This window comes from Eptatretus burgeri, chromosome 2, assembly GCF_056783735.1.
Source record: "Eptatretus burgeri isolate ZD-2024b chromosome 2, Ebu_testis_v1, whole genome shotgun sequence".
Lineage (NCBI taxonomy): Eukaryota > Metazoa > Chordata > Myxini > Myxiniformes > Myxinidae > Eptatretus > Eptatretus burgeri.
Genome location: NC_140962.1, coordinates 33,053,802 through 33,076,301, shown reverse-complemented (window position 1 = coordinate 33,076,301; position 22,500 = coordinate 33,053,802). Strand labels below are relative to the sequence as shown.

Genomic DNA, 22,500 nt, shown 5'->3' with positions numbered 1-22,500 from the left:
ATCATGCCGAAAACTGATATGTGATATACATACGTCTCTTTCCTGCTTGTAGTTTTTGTAAAAAATATCTTTTTCATTTTGCAGTGCCATCAACTCGGCTGCAGCAAAAGAATTGGATGGTCCACTTCTGCGTGAGACACCTGCACTCGTGCTCAGCCTATTTACAAACATTCTTCCAACCATATACTTTGCAACCAGTGATGAAAAAGGTAATCTGCATGTCTTTCACTCCAAAATGCATTTTTTTTATTGTTGTCACTTATTACTGAACTCCTGTTCACACAAACAGCATTGACCTTATCTCTCCTTTCTTTATGGACTTTGGTGCAGTCGAGCTTCTTCCTCGATCAATGCGGAAGCTGTTGAAATGGAAAAAGAGCCCAGTGACCCCTATAATAGTGAAGCAAGCCATGATTAGGTCTCACTTCACCATCACATCTGGTAGGCCCTGATTGCAACTTTGCTCTGCCTCTGCTACCTCCGTCACTGAAGGTGGACGGAGGTTATGTTTCCTTCTTTAATAGTATTTCCCACAATCTCCTGACATAGTTTTTTGACATCGTTTTGCTCGTTGTTGCAAGAAAGTCACTGAACTGAAACATCCAGCACCGTTATGCCTCTGTGCTTTCATTCCATATCTTGGCGCACAGATACTCACCAGTGGTTACTTTGCTGGGGAAAACACATGCATTCTCCAGCTTTCAGATTCTTGTTGAAACACCAGAAGGTATGATGATTGCAATCCATAATGGATTTGCTTGCGTTGTGTATTTTTGAAAAGTAACTAGTGCCTTTGACATGTGAAGGGGCTTGTACATAGATCATCCAAGGACGATTTAGATGCATGTACCTTTCAGCAGCTTAAAAATCTCAATTGCGAAGCAATAACTGATTGCCCAGTCAGATATGTAAATTGCTACTCTTGGCATTACAAGGGGAAACAAAAACAGTTATCATTTGTCCATTCCCAATATGTAATTCTAACTCTACAGTATTTTCTTTTTGTATTCTTTTGACTCATTTTATCTCTTCTTCCATATCGTTTTTTAAAACTGTTCTTAGTCATCACTCCAAAGGTTCAAATGATTTTAAAAATGCATTGGACAAAATATTGCTTTATGTGAAAAAGAGCAAAACAAATAATGAATTTGTATGACATTGAGGAGTGAATAGAACATGACACAGTAACAAACTAGAAAACATCTGAAAATGCAAAGCCCGTCCGCTTTGTATTCAGACGACTTGTACCATACAGTGCCGATTGAAAGTCCACACCCCCTTTCAAAATTTTTACCTTTTATTGCCTTATAGCCTGGAATGAAATTGCATTAAGTCAGACTTTTTCCACCTTTATTTACACATCGTAACCCACAAATTCTAGAATTTTCAGAAAAGTAATTAAAAGTAAAAAAACTAGAATATCTTGGTTGGATAAGTGTCCACCCTCTCCCCACCGCCCGTTTTAATAACAATTGTAAATTATCTCGGGTGGAATGAATCACGTTCAAAATCACACACCAAGTTAATTGGCCTCTACCTGTGTTATATTGTTGTGATTCTGATTATTTCAAAATATAATCAGCTGTTCCTGGAGGTTTTCTCTGCTGGGTAGTGCATTTCACAGCAAAGACTCAACCATGAGAAACAAGGAGCTTTCAAAAGACCTCTGGGTAAAGTTGTGGAAAGGCACAGATCAGAGGATGGGCATGAAAATATTTCAAAGGCCTTGAATATCCCTTGGAGTACAGTCAAGAAAGACAATCATTAAGAAGTGTAAGGCGTATGGTACCACCAAGACCTTGCCAAGACCAGGCCGTCCCTCCAAACTGGATGATGAAGCAAGGAGGATACTGATCAGAGGCCAATGGCAACATTGAAATAGCTGCAGGCCTTTATGGTGAAGACTGATCACTGTGTGCATGTGACAACAATATCCCAGGCACTCCACAAGTCTTGTCTGTACTGCAGGGTGGCAAGAAGGAAGATATTACTCAAAAAGCCCATCTTGAGTCCCGTTTGAGTTATGCAATAAACCACTCCAGAGATTCTGAATCCATGTGGCAAAAAGTTTTGTGGTCTGATTTAACCAAGACAGAACTTTTTACAAAAGCATTTTTGCATAAATGCAAAACGTTAGTTTGGTCTAAACCCAACACAGCACATCACACAAAGAACACAATCTCAACTGTGAAGTTTGGTGGTTTCAGCATCATGTTTATAATGGCAAAAAGCCACAGAAAGCACTTATCTGTCGTTAGGGATTTTGTAATCATATCACAAGGTCGTTGGATGTCGTACGCAGATATAGACACAAGAAGTGTTCATACAGAAGCCTTCAGCCGTTTATTCATTTTCCATAAAAGCTCCGTGAAAGCTCGCAAAGGCTCGATGAAACTGTAAAGGAATAATGTTTTGTGACAACAATACTTCAGAAATGCATTGCGGTTCCACTGTAAATCAAACGAACAGGAAACAGACTTCAAATGGCATCAAAATACGTTCTGCAAATGACACGAATGTACGTGATGTGCAATGCGTTTACATGAAAACACGTACAAAATACATTCCAATCTTTCTTACTGCATGAAGTCTTGCAATTAGCCACATAGAGAGATGTACTGACCACTTCAATCCTCCTTAACGAGTAGTGCTTGTATGTAGATAAAACGTAGAATGGGCTTGGTCACACCGATGGCCTCGTGGCTCGATTATGACCCACACAGCGCAGTAAGCTTCACAACACTATGTGAGCTTCACAGGTTAATATAAGCTTGCATAAGCTGTAAGCTTCGCAGAGGGCTCAAGCTTCACAGAATGCCGAAGCTTTTGGCTTCCCAGAATGCACCATGATGTGAGCTCCGCCCAGAACATCCGCTCAGAACATTAATGGTATTGTAAATCTCTACTAACCGACAAATGTCATGACTGACATTGCAATGTTATGGGGATGTTTCTCATCAGCAGGGATTGGGGCACTTGTCACGATAGAAGGAAAAATGGATGGAGCAAAATACAGAAAATCCTCGAGGAAACCCTGCTGGCCTCTTCAAGAAATCTGAAATTTGGATGGAAGTTCACCTTTCAGCATAACAAAGACCCGAAGCACACAGCCAAAGCTACTGGAATAGCTAAGGAACAAAAAGATAAATGTCCTTGAGTGGCCCAGTCAGAGCCCTGACCAAAATCCAATCGAAAATCTGTGGTATGACTTGAAGATTGCTGTCCATCAACACTCCCCACACAACTTCACTGAGCTTAAACAGTTTTATACATAACAATGGGCAAAGATTACCCAATCAAGGTATGCATAGTTGGTAGAGACCTTCCCCAACAGACTCATAGCTGTAATTGCTGTCAAAGGTTCTTCTACTGTATTTACTCAAAGCAGTGGATACTTCTCCAACCAAGATATTCTAGTTGATATTCAAGATATTCTAAGATATTCTAGTATTTTAAGTTAATTTTCTGAAATTTGTTGAATTTGTTTTTCACTTGGAAGTTGTGAGTTATGATGTGTAAATAAAGGTGGAAAAAGTCTGTTTTATTGCAATTTAATTCCAGGCTATAAGGCAATAAAAGGTGAAAATTTTGAAAGGGGTGGTAGACTTTCGAGAGGTCCTGTATGCTTTACGATACCTTTGACCTTTTGACCATATTCTTAGTTTGTGTTCTCTGTATTCTCGAAATACAGCTCTGTTGAAAATTTGATGACAAAAAATCTCAAGTCGAACAAATCTCTCTCTGTCTCTCTCTGTCTCTCTCTGTCTCTCTCTGTCTCTCTCTGTCTCTCTCTGTCTCTCTCTGTCTCTCTCTGTCTCTCTCTGTCTCTCTCTGTCTCTCTCTGTCTCTCTCTGTCTCTCTCTGTCTCTCTCTGTCTCTCTCTGTCTCTCTCTGTCTCTCTTTCACACACACCCACACACACACACACACACACACACACACACACACACACACACACACACACACACACACACACACACACACACACACACACACACACACACACACGCGATTGCAAAACCTTGTCTCCCGCAACATGGGGGATGGACGAAGAAGCATGTGTACAAAGCTGATCTTCAATTTTTTTGAAAAAAATTTTTTTATACCTTCCATTTCCACCAAATGATATCCAAAATCACACAAGGGCCTTCATGAAAATTCTCCCAAGCTTTTCGCACGTATTTATGAGAAACGCCCCGTCTTCAGATCAAGTGAGATGCAAGAAATTTTATGATATTCTTTGACCTCGCTCATCTCTCATCCATAGCGATGTTTCATTGTGGAAACGTTATCTGGTCTCGTCCTTTGGCTCTCCTACACAAACTGACTCGTAAGGAATTACATCCAGAAACTCGTGCAATTATTGATAAAGCATCACTAAATACTTGCCATGCTTAAGGGAGTACATATGATTTTGATTGTTGTTCTTGCTTTCTTACTCTACATGTCTTTATTTGCTTACCTCGCTTCTGTCTGTACTCCCTTCCTCCTCCTCATCCTCCTCCTCACATGACCATATTCACAGCTCAATCACTTCCCTGGAACATTCCAGATTGGTCGCAAAGACATGTTGTGGCGGAACCTGGCCCGGCTACGCAAACTATTTGGCCGACAAGAGTTTGGATTCTTTCCACAGTCCTTTGTTTTGCCTTTTGACTTGCGACAACTCCAGCGTGTTTGGGATCAGGGAGTCGGCCGGCGCCGCTGGATAGCGAAACCTGTGATTTAACCTTCTCTCTTTTTATAATTTGTCTATAATCCAACAGTTATTTTATAGTTTCATGTGAGCTATGTTCAAAGTTTGAGTCCTTGATTGTGGGTTGTGCAACTTGATTTTTTTTTTTTTTTTTTTTACTTCAGCCAGCAGGTGCGAGGGGTAATGGTATCAGAGTACTGCATAAGTGGAACCAGCTGCCTAAGAGTCGTCCTTTGGTGGTACAGAGGTGAATCGTATTGACCTTAGCATCTTTCATGCAATCTTTACAATGAACTTGATTTATTATATCCAATTTTATGGCATTTGTATGTTCTCTGTGACCTTGAGGAAACATTATTCGGTGATTCTTATGCCTCCGCTGATTGGGTTTTCCGTCCGTCCGTCCATGCTAATTTTCTCTGCAACTACTTATCCACAATTTTCAACATAGGTTTGACTACTCATGTAGATTGTTGTAATGATAATTATGACGTCATAGGTCACGTGTGTGGTAGCCCTATTGGACAAACGGAAAAACTTTGGACCTCTGTATCTCTGAAACTGCACCAAGGAAAAAAAGAAACTTGGCATTTGGCAAGTACTCCTCATGGAGAATAAGTGATTTTTTAAAATAACGTCATAATTGCACATGTAGAACGCCACATCCGATCAGTATGAAAATTTGTGAGGGTCATCTTGAGATAAAATGGTCCACAGAAAAAAAAATTCATTCATGACGTCATTGGTCGCGTGATTCAGCAGCCATATTGTTAAAAAACAACAAAAAAAACCTTCAAAAATCTTCTCTGAAGTGGCTGAACAGACCAAGGCGAAACTTTACATGTATAACCACCTTTCAATGAGGAAGAAAAAGTTCAAACATATGATGTCATTCGTCACATGGTTTGGCAGCCATATTTAATTTACCCTAAAACATATAAAAATCTTCTTCTCCAGAACAGCTGGACAAACTGAGGGGAAACTTCACATAAGTGTTCCCCAAGCCATGGTTGTACAAGTGTGTTTAGGAATAATTGATAGGTCACATGTTTTGGCAGCCATAATCGATTTATGAAAAATATTAAATGATGTTTTCACTGGAACCGCTTAATCGATGTGCAACTTCACATTTATGATCAAGTAGATATGGGGAATACATGTTTTAAATTTCAACTTGATTGGACACATGGTTTGGCAGTCAAATTGGATTTACCCTCAAACCTATAAAAAAAAACACACCACTCAAAAGAAGTCTTGGTGAGGGTCCACAATCTCTGTTTGCTCTTTTTCTTGTTATGATTCTCATGTTGCCTTTGATGGCTTTTAAGCTTTGCTAACCACTACAAGGAAGTGGAAATTAAATGAGTCCACTTTTTAAATGCTTTTACATTTTTCACACAAATAATCTTTGTGTGGTCCCTTCTCTTTTTTTTTTTCTGCTGGTGACAGGTACTTGCACAAGCCTTTCCTCATTGACGGATGCAAATTTGACCTTCGTGTTTATGTGTACATCACATCTTATAACCCACTTCGCATTTACATCTTCGACGATGGCCTTGTACGCTTTGCAAGCTGCAGGTGAGCTTTTTGTATTCCCAACACCTGTGTGTGAAACTTGCACATTTCCTCACCAGTTCCCCCACTGCATCAGTTTCCTCCCCACTCCTACACTGCAGCAGTAGGCTGTTACCCCTCTATGTAACAGGCCTTCATCTCGATAACCTGCATATTTGGAAAACTTTATGTTGTACTATGTTCTCCGTTTTTCTTTTTTGGGTTGGAAACCTTAATTCTCACATGTAATTAAAACTGATTTTAATGTAAAAGGATGTTGGGATGATTTACCAAAAAGAATGTAAACAATGTGTGGATGGTCACAATAAATTATCATGCGAAACCATCCCCACATCTCTGAATAATAATCGTTGTTGCCAGTCCATCCTTCATCGATTTGTAATGATGGTGTATGTTGATGGTTTCTGTCCATGAATTTCACCAGTGAGTTATTACATTACATTACATTACACACACACACACACACACACACACACACACACACACACACACACACACACACACACACACACACACACACACACACACACACACACACACACACACACACACACACACACACACACGCTCTTGTTTGTGGTGATTGTGACCCAAAATCAAGAGAGATGGATCATCTAATTTGCAGGCAACAGTTATTCTAAGAAAGATGTAAGGATGGTTTCACATGATCATTTCTTGTGGCCATCCTTACCTTGTTTACACAATTTTTGGAGGAACATCCCAACATCCTTTTACATTACAAACAAAATGTATTTACATTCTGGAGAATTTTATTTTGATTGCACTTTGAAATATCTTGTCAATTATATATGAAAACACCTTTACATTCAGAAGTCATCTATATATTGTTGCGAACCTGGGGTTGGGGACAAGAAGACCACGAGGGGGGAAGCTACCTCGGGTTCCCACCAGACTCTGGAATCGCAGGCTGTCGCACACTCGTATCTTTGTGACGCGGCAGGTCGCTAAATCGACCGTGAACGCCAATAACTCTAACATGTGACTTAGGGTCCTCCATCTAATAAATACCGTTTACTTAATGGTCACGTGATCTAATTACCGAGTGACACACCCTCGGTACGCCTTGTTCAAAACTGATCACCTTACCGGATCAGATGCAGCCGAGCGTTACTGCCCAAGAATGTATCTGCTAGAAAAACAGATCGTTGGGGATAACGTCCCGGCTAAGCTAGGATATGAACCATGCTGGACCAATGAAAGAAAAGACAAAAACGAGCTGGGAACATTTCTACACAAGCATTTATTTGCAATTAAGCAAGGAAAGGTACGTGGCAGGGTAAATTGGGTTTATTGATATTGACAGCAGGGATAGCAAGGAATTTGTGAGGTGCGACAAAAGGGCAACCAGTTTACAAAGGCAGACACAGAGCAGACTTTTTTTTGTATACCTTGTCGAGGCTCGTATGAGAGCGAACACACAACGCACATCAGGGGGGGGGCATGAGACAGGAGGGGAGGGAGTGGGAAGGACAAAACAGTGGGGAACAGAGACATTAGGAGATCTGTGGAAGGGAGAGGGATGGGATGGGGAACATGGGGAATAGAAGATGGACATTACAGGGACTTTCAGGAAGGAAAGCAGGGAATTTGAAGGAGGTGGGCTTGGGTGGATTATCGGGGGTAGAAAAGATCGAAGATTTGGATGGGGGGTGATTGGTGGTGGTGAACAGCTGTTTTGAAGGCCTGGAGGGAAGAATCTTTATATTATACTGAAGGACCAATTTTGTGCTTCTCCAAGCGGTCGCGTCACGTTTTTCTCGGTACTGTGACCTCGACTGAAAGAAACTTCGTACCTGTAAGAGTGCATCGCACATAGTGGCAATAGTCAAACTTCAACTCTGAAGCAGAATAAACACTTTTCGTTTTACATTCGTTTACATGGCGACGTGTGACGTCACCGCTGAGAGGCGTCAGGACGTCATGACATCATCGGTCATTCGCTGACGTCATTACGTCTGTCGTCGACAGACCGTTACCGCTGAGAGGTGTAATTCCACTCCTCGAAAATAGTGTCTGCAATGTAAAACCCTCTTCTGCACATGCTGACTACCTCAGAATGTGAATTTCACACAAAAAATGTAACAAGAAACATTGTATCTTCTATATATGAATACTGAAGGACCAATTTTGTGCTCCTCCTAGCGGTCACGTCACGTTTTTCTCGGTACTGTGACCTGGACTGAAAGAGACTTCGTACCTGTAAGAGTGCATAGCACATAGTGGCAGGAGTCAACTTTCAACTCTGAAGCAGAATAAACACTTTTCGTTGAGACGGGGGCGGGGGATGAAGAAACGAGGGCAGGGAGTGAACAGGCGAGGGTAGAGATGAAGAGACTGAGGCAGGGAGTGAAGAGGCGGGAGTGGGCGATGAAGAGACGGGGGCAGGAAGTGAAGAGGCGGGGGGAAAGGTAAGCAATTTTTTTGGCGGGGGTAAGCAAATTGAAAGCGGGAGATGGGGGAAATGGGGCTGGGGATGAGTGGACAAGGGCTGGGGTGAATTAGGCGGGGTTGAGTGTGAGGGGGTGGACAGGAGGCGGAGGCCCAGGGGCAAGTGGGGCGGGGAATCAAGAGACGGGGGACGGAGAGTGAAGAGGCGGTGGCGGGGCTGGGTAATTAAATTTTTGGGCGGGGGTAAGCAAATTGAAGGAGGTGGGGGGGATGCGGCGGGGCGGGGGATGAGTAGGAGGGGGCAAGCACGCCCTGTCCAGTCCATGTCCCTCGAGTGTGGGTGAGCTGGTGAGGGTGGTTGAATGAACGGAATCCGTCTGTGACGGGGTTTCGGCTAGTCTATATATTAATACTGAAGGACTAATTTTGTGCTCCTCCGAGCGGTCGCGTCACGTTTTTCTCGGTGCTGTGCCCTGGACTGAAAGAAACATGGTACCTGCAAGAGTGCATCGCACATAGTGGCAATTGTCAAACTTCAACTCTCAAGCAGAATAAACACTTTTCATTTTACATTCGTTTACATGGCGACGTGTGACGTCACCGCTGAGAGGCGTCAGGACGTCATGACATCATCGGTTATTCGCTGATGCCATTACGTCCGTTGTCAGAACGCTACTGCTGAGAGGTGTAATTACGAATTCCACTCCTCGCAAATAGCGTCTGCAATGTAAAATCCTCTTCTGCACAAGGTGACTGCCTCAGAATGTGAATTTGACACAAAAAATGCAACAAGAAACATTGTACAGTGGACGCCGCTTTATAAATCCACCATGGGACCACGCCGTTTGGATTTATTAACCGGCTGGATTTATTAAGCGGAGAACCTATTTTCAGCCACCTACTGGATAGATAAGACAAAAAGCGAATGTCGTTAAACACTGCTTTATGCTACGAAAACATTGATTTATCAAACGGTAACAAGGGGATTGTTCAAAAGAATCTCTCCAAGGTCGCTTGCTTGGGAGGGAAGGTTTTGCATTGAAACGGTCTAATAAGGCCACCTTCTCCTCCATGGATAGATCCTTCCTCTTTTTGCTCGTGGTCGCCATCTTGACTCTAAATCACAACCCAACTTGTGACACTAAAATTACAAAAATGCTGAGAGATAGAATTCAAACAACCAGCGCAAGCTATAAACGCATACACGCTTCACCCGCTGTGACGACCGAAAAGTGAAAGCGTCGAGTGAGCTGGAAATCATTGCACAATGCTGTAGTCAATGGGATTTCCACTGTGACACTGCACGTTAGGATTTTCCAGTTCTCCTCTAGTTAAACACACACCCCCACAGCAGCGCATACTACATCAAGCTTAGGTTGAGACCGTGCACGTCCCAAGCAGGTGGATTTATTATCCGGCGGATTTCTCTATGTAAAATTCCGTTCCAACTCATTTTGGTCACAAAAAGCGGCTGGATTTTATAACCGTGGATTTATAAAGCGGCGTCTACTATATATATATATATATATACATACATACATACATACATACATACATACATATATATATATATATATATATATATATATATATATATATATATATATATATATATATATATATACATACATACATACATACATACATACATACATACATACATACATACATACATACATACATACATACATACATACATACATACATACACTGTGGGGAGAACAAGTATTTGATACACTGCCGATTTTGCAGGTTTTCCCACTTACAAAGCAAGTAGAGGTCTGTAATTTTTATCATAGGTACACTTCAACTGTGAAAGACGGAATCTAAAACTAAAATCCTGAAAATCACATTGTATGATTTTTAAATAATTAATTTGCTTTTTATTGCATGAAATAAGTATTTGATCACCTTCCAACCAGTAAAAATTCCGGCTCTCACAGACCTGTGAGTTTTGTCTTTAAGAAGCCCTCCCATTCTCCACTCATTACCTGTATTAACTGCACCTGTTTGAACTCGTTATCTGCATAAAAGACAGCTGTCCACACTCAGAGTCCAACCTCTCCACAATGGGCAAGAGTAGAGAGCTGTCTCAGGACATCAGGGACAAAATTGTAGACTTGCACAAGGCTGGGATGGGCTACAGGACAAGAGGCAAGCAGCTTGGTGAGAAGGCAACAACTGTTGGCGCAATTATTAGAAAATGGAATAAGTTCAAGATAACAGTCAATCTCCCTCGGTCTGGGGCTCCATGCAAGATCTCACCTCGTGGAGCCTCAATGATCATGAGAAAGGTGAGAGATCAGCCCAGAACTACACGGCAGGACCTGGTCAATGACCTGAATAGAGCTGGGACCACAGTATCAAAGAAAACCAAAAGTAACACACTACGCCGTCATGGATTAAAATCCTGTAGCGCACGCAAGGTCCCTCTGCTCAAGCCAGCGCATGTCCAGGCCCGTCTGAAGTTTGCCAATGACCATCTGGATGATCCAGAGGAGGAATGGGAGAAGGTCATGTGGTCTGATGAGACCAAAATAGAGCTTTTTGGTTTAAACTCCACTCGCCGTGTTTGGAGGCAGAAGAAGGATGAGTACAACCCCAAGAACACCATCCCAACTGTGAAGCATGGAGGTGGAAACATCATTCTTTGGGGATGCTTTTCTGCAAAGGGGACAGGACGACTGCACCGTATTGAGGGGAGGATGGATGGGGCCATGTATCGTGAGATCTTGGCCAACAACCTCCTTCCCTCAACAAGAGCATTGAAGATGGGGCGTGGCTGGGTCTTCCAGCATGACAACGACCCGAATCACACAGCCAGGGAAACTGAGGAGTGGCTCCGTAAGAAGCATCTCAAGGTCCTGGAATGGCCGAGCCAGTCTCCAGACCTGAACCCAATGGAAAATATTTGGAGGGAGCTGAAAGTCTGTGTTGCCCAGCGACAGCCCCGAAACCTGAAGGATCTGGAGAAGATCTGAATGGAGGAGTGGGCCAAAATCCCTGCTGCAGTTTGTGCAAACCTGGTTAAGAACTACAGGAAATGTCTGATCTCTGTAATTGCAAACAAAGGTTTCTGTACCAAATATTAAGTTCTGTTTTTCTGATGTATCAAATACTTATTTCATGCAATAAAATGCAAATTAATTATTTAAAAATCATACAATGTGATTTTCAGGATTTTTGTTTTAGATTCCGTCTTTCACAGTTGAAGTGTACCTATGATAAAAATTACAGACCTCTACCTGCTTTGTAAGTGGGAAAACCTGCAAAATCGGCAGTGTATCAAATACTTGTTCTCCCCACTGTGTGTGTGTGTGTGTGTGTGTGTGTGTGTGTGTGTGTGTGTGTGTGTGTGTGTGTGTGTGTGTGTGTGTGTGTGTGTGTGTGTGTGTGTGTGTGTGTGTGTGTGTGTGTGTGTGTGTGTGTGTGTGTGTGTGTGTGTGTGTGTGTGTGTGTGTGTGTGTGTGTGTGTGTGTGTGTGTGTGTGTGTGTGTGTGTATATATATATGTATATATATGTATATATATACATATATACATAAGGTGTGTTCAAAAAGTATCCAACCTTTATTTTTCGTGCGTAAACAAATTAAACTGAGGAGGCGTGGTTTGGTGCACGTATGTAGGCGATCCTAATCCGTATGCGTGAATATTTTCCCGCCTGCAGAAGCTGTCAGTCACCGACAGACCGCTGATGAGTGAGGAAGTGTAAGTCAGCGCCGTCGGATTTTCGTTTTTGACAAAATGACGGATCACTGTGGTCTCATCGCCAGTGATCACTGTGTTGAAGAAGTCGGGATCGCTGTTCACAGTCTCCAGCATGTCCTGTGCGATCTCCAAACGGAGTTGCTTCTGCTCGATCGTTAGCAGCTTTGGCACGAACTTCGCTGAGATTCTCCTTTAGCCCAAATCCTCAGTCACAATGGAATGAACGGATCCAATGCTGACGCCCGCCTCGTCTGCAAGTTCTCTGATCGTTATTCGACGATCCTGCATCAGCAGGGTCCTCACTTGGTCAACAACTATCTCATTTCGGGATGTTCAGGGCCTACCAGAACGTGCTTCACTTTCCACTGATGTGCGACCATCTTTGAAGCGGTTGTACCACTCTTTGATCTGTGTGGTGCCCATTGCTTCGTTCCCAAAGGCCTGTTGAATCTTGCAGATCGTTTCCAATTGGGAATCGCCAAGCTTTACACAAAATTTGATGCAGTAGCGTTGTTCAAGTTTTTCCGTCATTTTGTCAAAAACGAAAATCCAACGGCGCTCACTTAACTTCCTCACTCATCGGCAGTCTGTCGGCGACTGACAGCTTCTGCAGGCGGGAAAATATTTACGCATACGGATTAGGATTGCCTGCATACGTGCACCAAACCCTGCCTCCCGAGCTTCATTTGTTTACGCACGAAAAATTAACGTTGGATACTTTTTGAACACACCTCATATACATATAAATACATATATACCTTTGGACCTTTACAGCCCTTCAAGTCCCTTTAGACCCTTGGACCTCAACACCATTCAGAACCCTCACACCATGAAGACGGATTAGACAGCTTTTACCCTTGACCATTTCGAGCTTTAGACCAGTTGGACCTTTTTGTGTTACAAATATATATATAATATCCCCAATATTACAAATAAATTTGTGCAAAAGAAAGGTGTTTATTGTGATTGGTGTAAATCACAACACAGCAAATCTGTAACGTAAATCTCTGTAACAATGTGTGGAGAGGTGAGCGTAGCGAGCCAATATACGCGAGTACTATTATAAAATTGCAGCAATAATATTCCACTGTTAACCGCTCCCATAGAAGTGTAATTTGACCCTCAGTCAATTGTTGCCACTGACCCACTCCAGCATGCTGATTGCTGGGTAATGTTCTGCCCACCCATCTTCGGCCTTCATTACAGTACGCGTAAGTATGCAATAGGGTTCGGCGATGTATCGATATACTGGTGCAGTTTTTCATATCGATATACTGGCATTGAAATTTTCAATATACTGGTACACTTAAAAAAAAGTTATGAAAAAAATAATCAATATATCACAAACAAATCAAGGAAAGGTATTTATAATCTTTAAATACCGGACATGATTTTAAACGCTTTAATGCACTCTGCGACACCTGAAACAGTGGAACGTATGATGTCAACACATACCAGAAAGTAGGTACGGTTGGTTTTAGCTTTTAACCCTCAGCACCCGAGCACCTTTCAAACAATCGCGTTTTTCTTTGCCTTCGTGACTGGTTTTAAAGCAATTGCCAATTGGTTATTAACCTCCGCCATCGAAGATGGATGGAGGTTACTGTTTTCACCCCTGTCTGTTTGTTTGTGAACAGTATTACGGAAAAACTCCTGGACGGATTTTGACGAAACTTGGTGGGGGGATTAGGTATGGTCCAAGGATCATGCCATTAGATTTTGGGCTTGGTCCAAAGTCCAAAATGGCTGCCATAGCGGCCATTTTGAAAAAATATTTGCATTTTTGTTTTTGCATTTCTACATGTTTAAGTGATTTCCAACCAAAAAAACAAGAAATTTGTTCGAGAAAAAAAAACAATTTTGCACCCTTTTTTTTTTTTTTTTCAAAAAAATTTTTTTTTTTTTTTGGCATTTCCACATGCCCGTTGATCTTGTTTAGTTTATTCAATCGTGGTTCAGGTGAGTCTGATCCGTTTTGACTTACAATTAAGAGGATATCGGGTTCACTTAAGTGACCCAGCAGTATTGGCGGCGGATGTTTTGCACTCCACCGAGTGCTCCCCCCCTCGAGTTATACATGAATTGGGTGTGCTTCAGCAAGCCTGTGCCGATTACCGACATGGCAATCCACGATAGTCATACGGGTCTCTGCCGATTACCAATATGGTATTTTTCCAGTGTTTGAATCGTCGCCATGTATTAACCACACCCCTGTTTTTCACCCTCAAAATAAATGAATATATTGATCATTTTTTTTTCTGATCTCGATCTAAATACGTTTGTACATTAACTTTGTACGGAACAAAGTGATGGAGGTGTCAACATGCTTACTCTCATATCTGCTTAATTTTGTAGAACAGTCTTATTCTCATTTTGAAGAAGTTGAAGAGAGAGGAGAGGATACCAAGAAGTTTTGATTGATTTTTCTTACCTATTTTTTTAGCTCGCCTGTTCGAAGAACAGAGAGTTATAGCGATACCCCCAGCGTGGGCGTCAGCGTGAGCGTGGAAATGTTAAAGTTTTTGGTGCAAGTTATTTTTTCCTTTCTAATGTTTTATCTACCACACCTTTTTATACTCCTGATGTATATCGGGGCGTATTATGTGATACCGGTCGTTTGTCCGTCCGTCCGTCTCTGTCTTTCTGTCCGTCGGTCCGTTCCTGTCCACACTCCAACTCCCAAAGTTTTCAACTTTCACGTTTCATATTTGGTACATAGGTACAGACTGTGGTGACGGTGTGTCATGACATACGTTCGTCATCTAAAGTGGTTGCCAAGGCAACCAGGATGCTGTTTCCCATCCGTTGCTGTCCACACACTAACTCCCAAAGTTTTCAACTTTCACGTTTCATATTTGCTACATCGGTACAGACTGTGGAGATGCGACGTACGTTCGTCATCTAAAGTGGTTGCCATGGCAACTATGATGCTGTTTTCCATGTAGTAGCACAATTCTGCATATACCTTCTTGTTTGGGCGTAGATTGTGCTCACTTGCGCTCTTGTTACTGATTACAATGTACAAATACATATATTGCTTTAAAATTATTTGGATCGGACTTCACTGCAATACTTTATAAAAAAATATTAATTATTAGACTAGTCATTTAAAAATGATAAATGTTTAAACAGGCGAGCATTGGGTGGCTTTGACACCAACTCTGGTTAACATTACAAAGAGGATTTTGTTTTTTTAACTTGAAAAGGGAAGAAGGATTCATACCGGTATCATACATACCTCGTATTTATTGTGTATTTGTGGCCATGAAAATGGCCGTTTGGGTTTTATGAAGTTTTTCAGCTGAATACGTCGAAGACCTCATCGAAGATGGCACACAACTCCTTGTCTGAATCGGGGGAGAGCAAGTCCCTATTGCTGTCCATGTAGTTGTCACCGTAATTTGCAGCCTCCTCCTCCCAAATGATGTCGTCCTCTGTGCCATCCATGTTGGAGATTCAGCATTTCAGAAATGCTCGCTTGATGATGTCCGATGGTATCTCCTCCCACACCTTGACGATCCAGCCGCAGATCATCAGAAGGTCGACCTTCTCATCCTCCCGATGAACGCAAGTCTCCCAGTCAACATAATGCTCAACCAACATAAGGGCCCGGTCACACCTTGACGTTTTAGCCAGCGATGGCAACGTATTAAAATGTATGTAAAACGCTGGCTGACGTTGAACTTTTGATGTTTTTTTTTTAAGATTCGGACGTATTCATAACGAGTTGGTCATATGCATAACATATTAGTAATGGACACAGAACGTTTCATTGTGTTATAGATAACTTATACCAACGAATGCTGAACCTGTTGTTGGCCTACACAACCGATGCCCAACGATAGTCTAACTTCGGCATAGCGCGTTGCACGCATCGCCGACGATGTCGTGACGTAGCCTATTAAAAGGCTGACGCACAACGATTCGAATCATAACTGCCGTAGAAATGGAAGTGACAACATCGCGGTCCCACCTTGGCGATCTTGCCAGCGTATGCCGACCTAAGAAAAATGTGTCTAAAACGTTGGGGCACGTCAAATACGGTATGAGTAAGTTTGGTATACGTGAGTAGAACGCTAAAGTACGCTATCATACGTCGTAGTAAGTAGAGTACGTCAAGAAATTTTAAACATGTTCAAAATTTTACGAGGTACTCGGCGTATGACACACGTTCCGCATACGATGGGGATAAGTTTTACACACGATATGTGGACGCTTACACACGTCCACAAAGGCTATTTATAAGTCGAAACACGTCGCGGTAATGTCTTTTTTACGCGAAACTTATTTCTAACTTATGTTTGACGTGCTTTGAACCAATTCTTTACGTAGTCCCAACACACATCGACGTATGGAGACGTATTCCAATGATGTCTTCCGGTCGACAAAAAAAAAAATGAATGTGTTTCTAGCTTACAACTGCCATATAAAGACGTGTTCCCAGCGGTTTTGGGAATTGGTATATAAAAATGCTGCTCATAAAAGGGGAACCCAACAGTGTTTTCGAGTTCCTTTTTGAGTCGATGTCCATGTCAGCAGTAACAGTATTAGTATTAGTATTAGTATTAGTAGTAGTAGTAGTAGTAGTAGTAGTAGTAGTAGTTTGTTCATGTTGGCAGTAGTAGGTGAGTGTGAGGGGGAGGGTGTGGGTTATGATGGATCGTCCTTGCGTCCGCGTGTCCACGGGTAGGTTCATAGGCTGCCACTCAACGATTTAAATGGCTGCATCTCCACTATTGAAAGTAGACGCGCTCAACAATTGGATTTTTTTTACACTCAACGACTTTTAAACGGTACCACTCAGCTAGTTTCATTGTTTACAATGAACGATTTAAATTGCTGTCACTCGCCTTTGTTTTTTGACGCTGGCGCTCGGAAATTTTAATCGTTTCTATTGAACGTGTTAAATCGCTCAAACCCCACTATTGAAAGTAGACGCTTGCGCTCAACAATTGGATTTTTTTTACACTCAACGACTTTTAAACGGCACCACTCTGCTATTTTCATTGTTTACAATGAACGATTTTAATTGCTGTCACTCGCCTTTGTTTTTTGACGCTGGGGTTTTGAAATTTGAAGCGTTTCTTCTGAACGTGTTAAAACGCTCAAACTCGACTATTTTAAATAGACGCTGCCGATGGACAATTGGAATCATAGCCAAGCTAGACATTGAAGTGTGAACATCCTCGTCATGCCGAAGAAAAGTTTGAAGAATGCTGCAAATAAGTGTCCTGGCCGTGGCCGTGGACGCTGACGCAAGGACGATCCATTATACCGACGTCTTTCAGCCTATGAGTAACTTAAAAGTAACGTCTGTCGACGTGTGGCAACGATCGCGTAACGTGCCAACAACACGTTAATCATAGGTTAGAAATAAGTTTCGGGTACGCTAAACATTACCTCGGCGTGTCTCAACTTATGATTAACTTACAAGTAGCATGTGTTGACGTCTGTCAACGATCGCAGACCGTGCATACAACTTGTGGCCAGCGTAGCGGAACGTGTGAGTCATACGCCGGCATACGTCGTGAAATTTCAAGCATGAAAAAATTTGAGGACAACCGAAAAGTACAACGTTTAAAGCCAACGTACAATGACGTATGGCAACGTACTACGACGTATGCCAGCGTGCTCTCAATGTTATCAAAACTTACCCATAATGTATTCAACGTGTGCCAGCGTTTTAGAAAAAAAATTCAAAAATCGGCATACGTTGGCTAAAACGTCAAGGTGTGACCGGGCCTTTACAATGGAGGTAATGGTGAAAGTTCCTCCAAGATGCAAGTGGCCAATGCTCCTCGGAATGCAGGTTGAAAATCCTGGTGAGAAATGCGTCATGAAATGTTGATTTTTCAACTCATGAAATTACCAAGTCCAGGAAATATGAAAGTTTGTCTGGTGGTTCCACTGTGATACAGCTCATGTTCCTCGAAACCTGCGTGCAAATTAAGAAAGTTCGTCTGGTAGATGCGAGTAATCCGCGGGAAGCAAGTTAGGAACCGCTGATAGAAACTAGGGAAAACGAAGAGAACCAGGAAGAACAAAGAGAACCAAATTAAGCCAAAAGAACCGAGCAGCACTGGTACTTCTATAAGCTTCACCATCCCACGCGGCTCCTCGCTTCTGTGAGATTCTTCTTCTTCCTTTTAAATCCATTTCCTGCCCTCGTATAGAAAAGTACTCGGGGTTGATTGGTTGTTCCTAGTTTTAAACCACGCCCCTGCTATCCAGCATTTCCTAGTATAGTGGATTCATTCTTCCTGCATCGGATGTTCATGTAGAAAATGATGCATGTAAAAATATAGTCACCACTACAAGTCCCTCGTCTATCCACCCCTTCTGCTGCGCTCGAACAATGATGCTGGCTGGAAACTTGTCTTTGGGCAATGGCTTCCTCTTGAACACAACATACGAGCGAAGCTTGTCACGTAAGCTTATTTGAGGTGGGTGCTCTTTTATTGGACTCTATAGCTATTGTGAATAATTCTTCTTTTGATAGGAGACCAGGTGTTTTTCTTCTTCTTTTGTGTTTAATGGCGTTTTCAGAGCCATGGGGCTTTATATATGCCACTCACCTAAACTCCGGGTGTCTCTGGGTGTCTCCGGACGTTTCCGAGTGACTTTTTTTAAATTTCCTTGCATGGTTAATAAAACGCTGTTCAAACTCTTAACCTGAACCGATTTTCAATATTTAAATGGCACAATTGAGCTTAACGGTATTTCCGACTGCTACAAAAGTGTTCATTTGGAGCACAGCTGAAACTCAGCATTGATCGTTTTTAAGGCTGATTTTTTTTTCTATACCTGTGTATTAACCGCACCCCCAACTTTTAACTTTTTTTGCCGATTAAGAAACTGCGGTTTATACACTATAAAATATAGTACTGATCTTGCTTTAAACCATTATCATTTTTAATACAAGTTATGGGGGGGGGATACTTTGAAAAATCACCATGTGTCAATGATGTGTATGTCATCTCTGAATACGGAATGGACCATTGAACCATTACTTATTTTTGGAACCTGCGTAATAAAAAAATATTTTTAATTTTGAATATCGATATGCTGGTATGCACTGGTATGAGAGCCCACCAATTTATCAATATCGGGGAAAAAAAATTGATACCGACATAGCTTCGTATGCAACTTTGCCGACTTTGGAATCCTTTGAAGTTATGATAATTTTGAGTAGTGTTGACATTCCCACTGTAAAATGCAGTAGATCTGTGTATAATCCAAGTACTGAGCTTAAACCAATTGAGTTGGGCTGTCTGAAACGAAGGAGAAGAAGAAGAATTACAAACAGGCTGTTTTTGGTCTGTCATTTTTATATTTCAGTGATGCTGTTTAAGAGTTTCATTAATGTTTTTGGATGGGAAATCCTCCACAGACAACTGGTAGGTACTTTAGAGGTTTATAAGTTTGTATCTTGGTCGATTTTTTTTTTCTTTGAGGATTTGTGTTATAGTAAACCTGTGGCGTGTCCGTGCCATCCCGACATCGGAAGTTGACTGACTTTCTGATGCTTAAAAATCACTCGTAAGCTTTCTATCCACCCCACACCCCCACTCCCCTCCCCCCCACAACACACCTCATCACATTTCTGTACTTTCTTCTGTACAATGACTTGTTAACCTGAGCACAGTCTCTCTTGTGTCGTTTTTTAAATCTTATTTTATTCTAGTTCCACCTTGCCCTCCAGACTGTGTGATTTTTGGCAGGCAGATCCAGTCCCATTAGACATCATAAAGTACCTCCACTGCCCTGGCTGTGATTGTTATTAAACTATAGGAATTTTTGCGTGTTGTGTGCTGGTATATATATATATATATATATATATATATATATATATATATATATATATATATATATATATATATATATATATATATATATATATATATATATATATATATATATATATATATATATATATATATGTGTGTGTCTGCACATGGACAGGCCTTGGATTCGAGCAAAGTGCTGATTGTTCATAGCATGCCTTTAACATGCAGGCCTGCAAGCAGAAACCCCCAAGCACAGAACCGTCACTTGACTGAATGACCGTACTGAGTGTGATGATGCTGTTGAGGGTCGTGGAGTTATTCCTGTGACATTTTCTTGATGGTATAGGTATTCTCCTTCCACTAAGAACCTTGGAAATCGATTTATGCACCTGACAAACTACAGTGTGAACCGACACAACTCTGCCTACGAGGTCAACCTCGACCGGAACGCCTGCCGTGGACACAAGTGGTAAGGTATTTGAGCATTTGTTTTTAGTGTGACTATCTCATCAGGGATAGAATGTTGCTCATCTGCAGATTTCAGTTTTGAATGCTTACTGAAATTTTTCTCATACATTTTCGATAAGGCATGGATTTTTATGAGATAATCATTGTACGAGGTCCGTCTAAAAAGTAACGGGACTGACTTCACAGAAATTTTATTCCAAAAAATAGATTGAAATCACAGCTTGTCCCCTTCAAAACAGTTTCCCTCCAGTCTCACACACTTGTCCATCCTCCGGAGCTCCGTCATCATGGCCCTTTTGATGGCTTCCACATCAGGAAATCGGGTCCCCTTGATCACCCCCTTGAGCTTGGGGAAGAGGAAGAAATCACAAGGGGCCAAGTCTGGCGAATGCAGAGGTTGCTCCAGAGTTGGCACATTCCTCTCCGCCAGAAACTGTCGGATGCTCAGGGCACTGTGAGCAGGGGCGTTGCCATAGTGGAGCACCCAGGTGTTGTTCTCCCACAGATCCCTCCTCCTGTCCCAGACTGATCTCATGAGGTGCCAGAGGATCTCCTTGTACACGTATTGTTTCACTGTTTGACCCTGTGGTAGAAATTCGAAGTGGACGATGCCCTTGATGTCAAAAAAAAAACGCTATGAGCATCACCTTGACCCTCGACTTCGACATCCTTGCTTTCTTTGGTCTTGGTGATGCTGGACTTTTCCAGTGACGACTCTGTCGTTTGGTCTCGGGATCGTATTCGAATATCCACGATTCATCGCCAGTAATGACTCTCCCGAGCAGGTCTGGATCGTCCTCGAGGCGCTCGATAATGTCTTGACAGACAGTGACTCTTTGCTGTTTCTGGTCCTCGGACAACAGCTTGGGGACCATCTTTCTGCACACCTTGCGAATTTCGAGATTTTCAGTGATGATGCTCCAGACAGTGTCCTCGTTGATGGAAAGTTCCTCAGCAATCATCCGCACTGAGAGTCGACGATCTGCATGCACCATCTGCTTCACACACTCTATATTGTCCGACGTTCTGATCGTTGAAGGTCTTCCAGACCAAGGATCGTCCTCAACCTTGTCCCGTCCCTCTTTGAACCTCTTGTGCCATTCAAATGCACGTGTACGTTACATCGTTTCTTCCCCGCAGACTTTCTGCAGTATTGCGAAGCATTCTGAAGGTGTTTTGCCAAGCTTGGCAAGAAACTTCAGATTGGCTCTCTGCTCACGACTCATAGCGCGACGACTCGGACGAGACAACGTGTAAAGCACGACCTGTAAAAAATCACACAATGAGCAGTCAACCATCACCAATCGTATATATTGCTGGAATGTTCCGAAACACTGTGATGCAACCCGTTCATTCAAGTTGTTTTAAGTGGAGCACACTGTAGGCTCAGTCCCGTTACTTTTTTGATGGACCTCGTATATACCCGAATCACCAGACTTCCTACTTGTGCCATCATCATTTATTAAACTGAGTAACAATATATTGAAAAGAAAGAAAAAAAAAATTCACTTGCTAAGTTGTGTTTGTGCATGTGGGTTTTTTTCTGTTGTTCTATAGGGCCCTGAAAGCACTATGGAATTACTTGAATGAACAGGCTGTGGATACCACAAGCTTATGGGAACAGATTAAGGATATAGTCCTGAAGACCATCATAGTGTGAGTGTTAATACCAAATCGATTTTATTTAATTGTGACAGAAGGTGCATGCATATTTTTTTGTTTTGTATTTTTTATACATACATGCATACATACACTGTCATGTCTGACGACTCGTCAAGAAGCATTGAAACCGGTCTGGTGGCTGGGGGCGTACAATGTTGGTTTCTCATGTATGTGCTACTTGTGAATGTCTGC

The 22,500-nt window shown here is 42.1% G+C and overlaps 1 protein-coding gene across 7 annotated transcripts in view; it reads left to right on the top strand.

Moving 5' to 3' along the window:
• LOC147031766 (tubulin monoglutamylase TTLL4-like) overlaps window positions 1-22,500 on the top strand; it is a 118,027-nt gene that overhangs the window by 22,907 nt on the left and 72,620 nt on the right. For 6 of the 7 annotated variants that reach the window (XR_015054151.1, XR_015054152.1, XM_085867024.1 and 3 more), the window contains 8 exons: window positions 85-209; window positions 331-441; window positions 651-727; window positions 4,526-4,720; window positions 4,861-4,943; window positions 6,146-6,274; window positions 20,525-20,647; window positions 22,204-22,302. Coding sequence is in view for 5 of the 7 variants with exons in the window: in XM_085867024.1 (XP_085723150.1) it covers window positions 85-209; window positions 331-441; window positions 651-727; window positions 4,526-4,720; window positions 4,861-4,943; window positions 6,146-6,274; window positions 20,525-20,647; window positions 22,204-22,302 (942 nt within the window). In the remaining 2 variants the exon portion in view is untranslated. The remainder of the gene's footprint in view (window positions 1-84; window positions 210-330; window positions 442-650; window positions 728-4,525; window positions 4,721-4,860; window positions 4,944-6,145; window positions 6,275-20,524; window positions 20,648-22,203; window positions 22,303-22,500) is intronic. The other variant, XM_085867031.1, reaches the window with a different exon arrangement.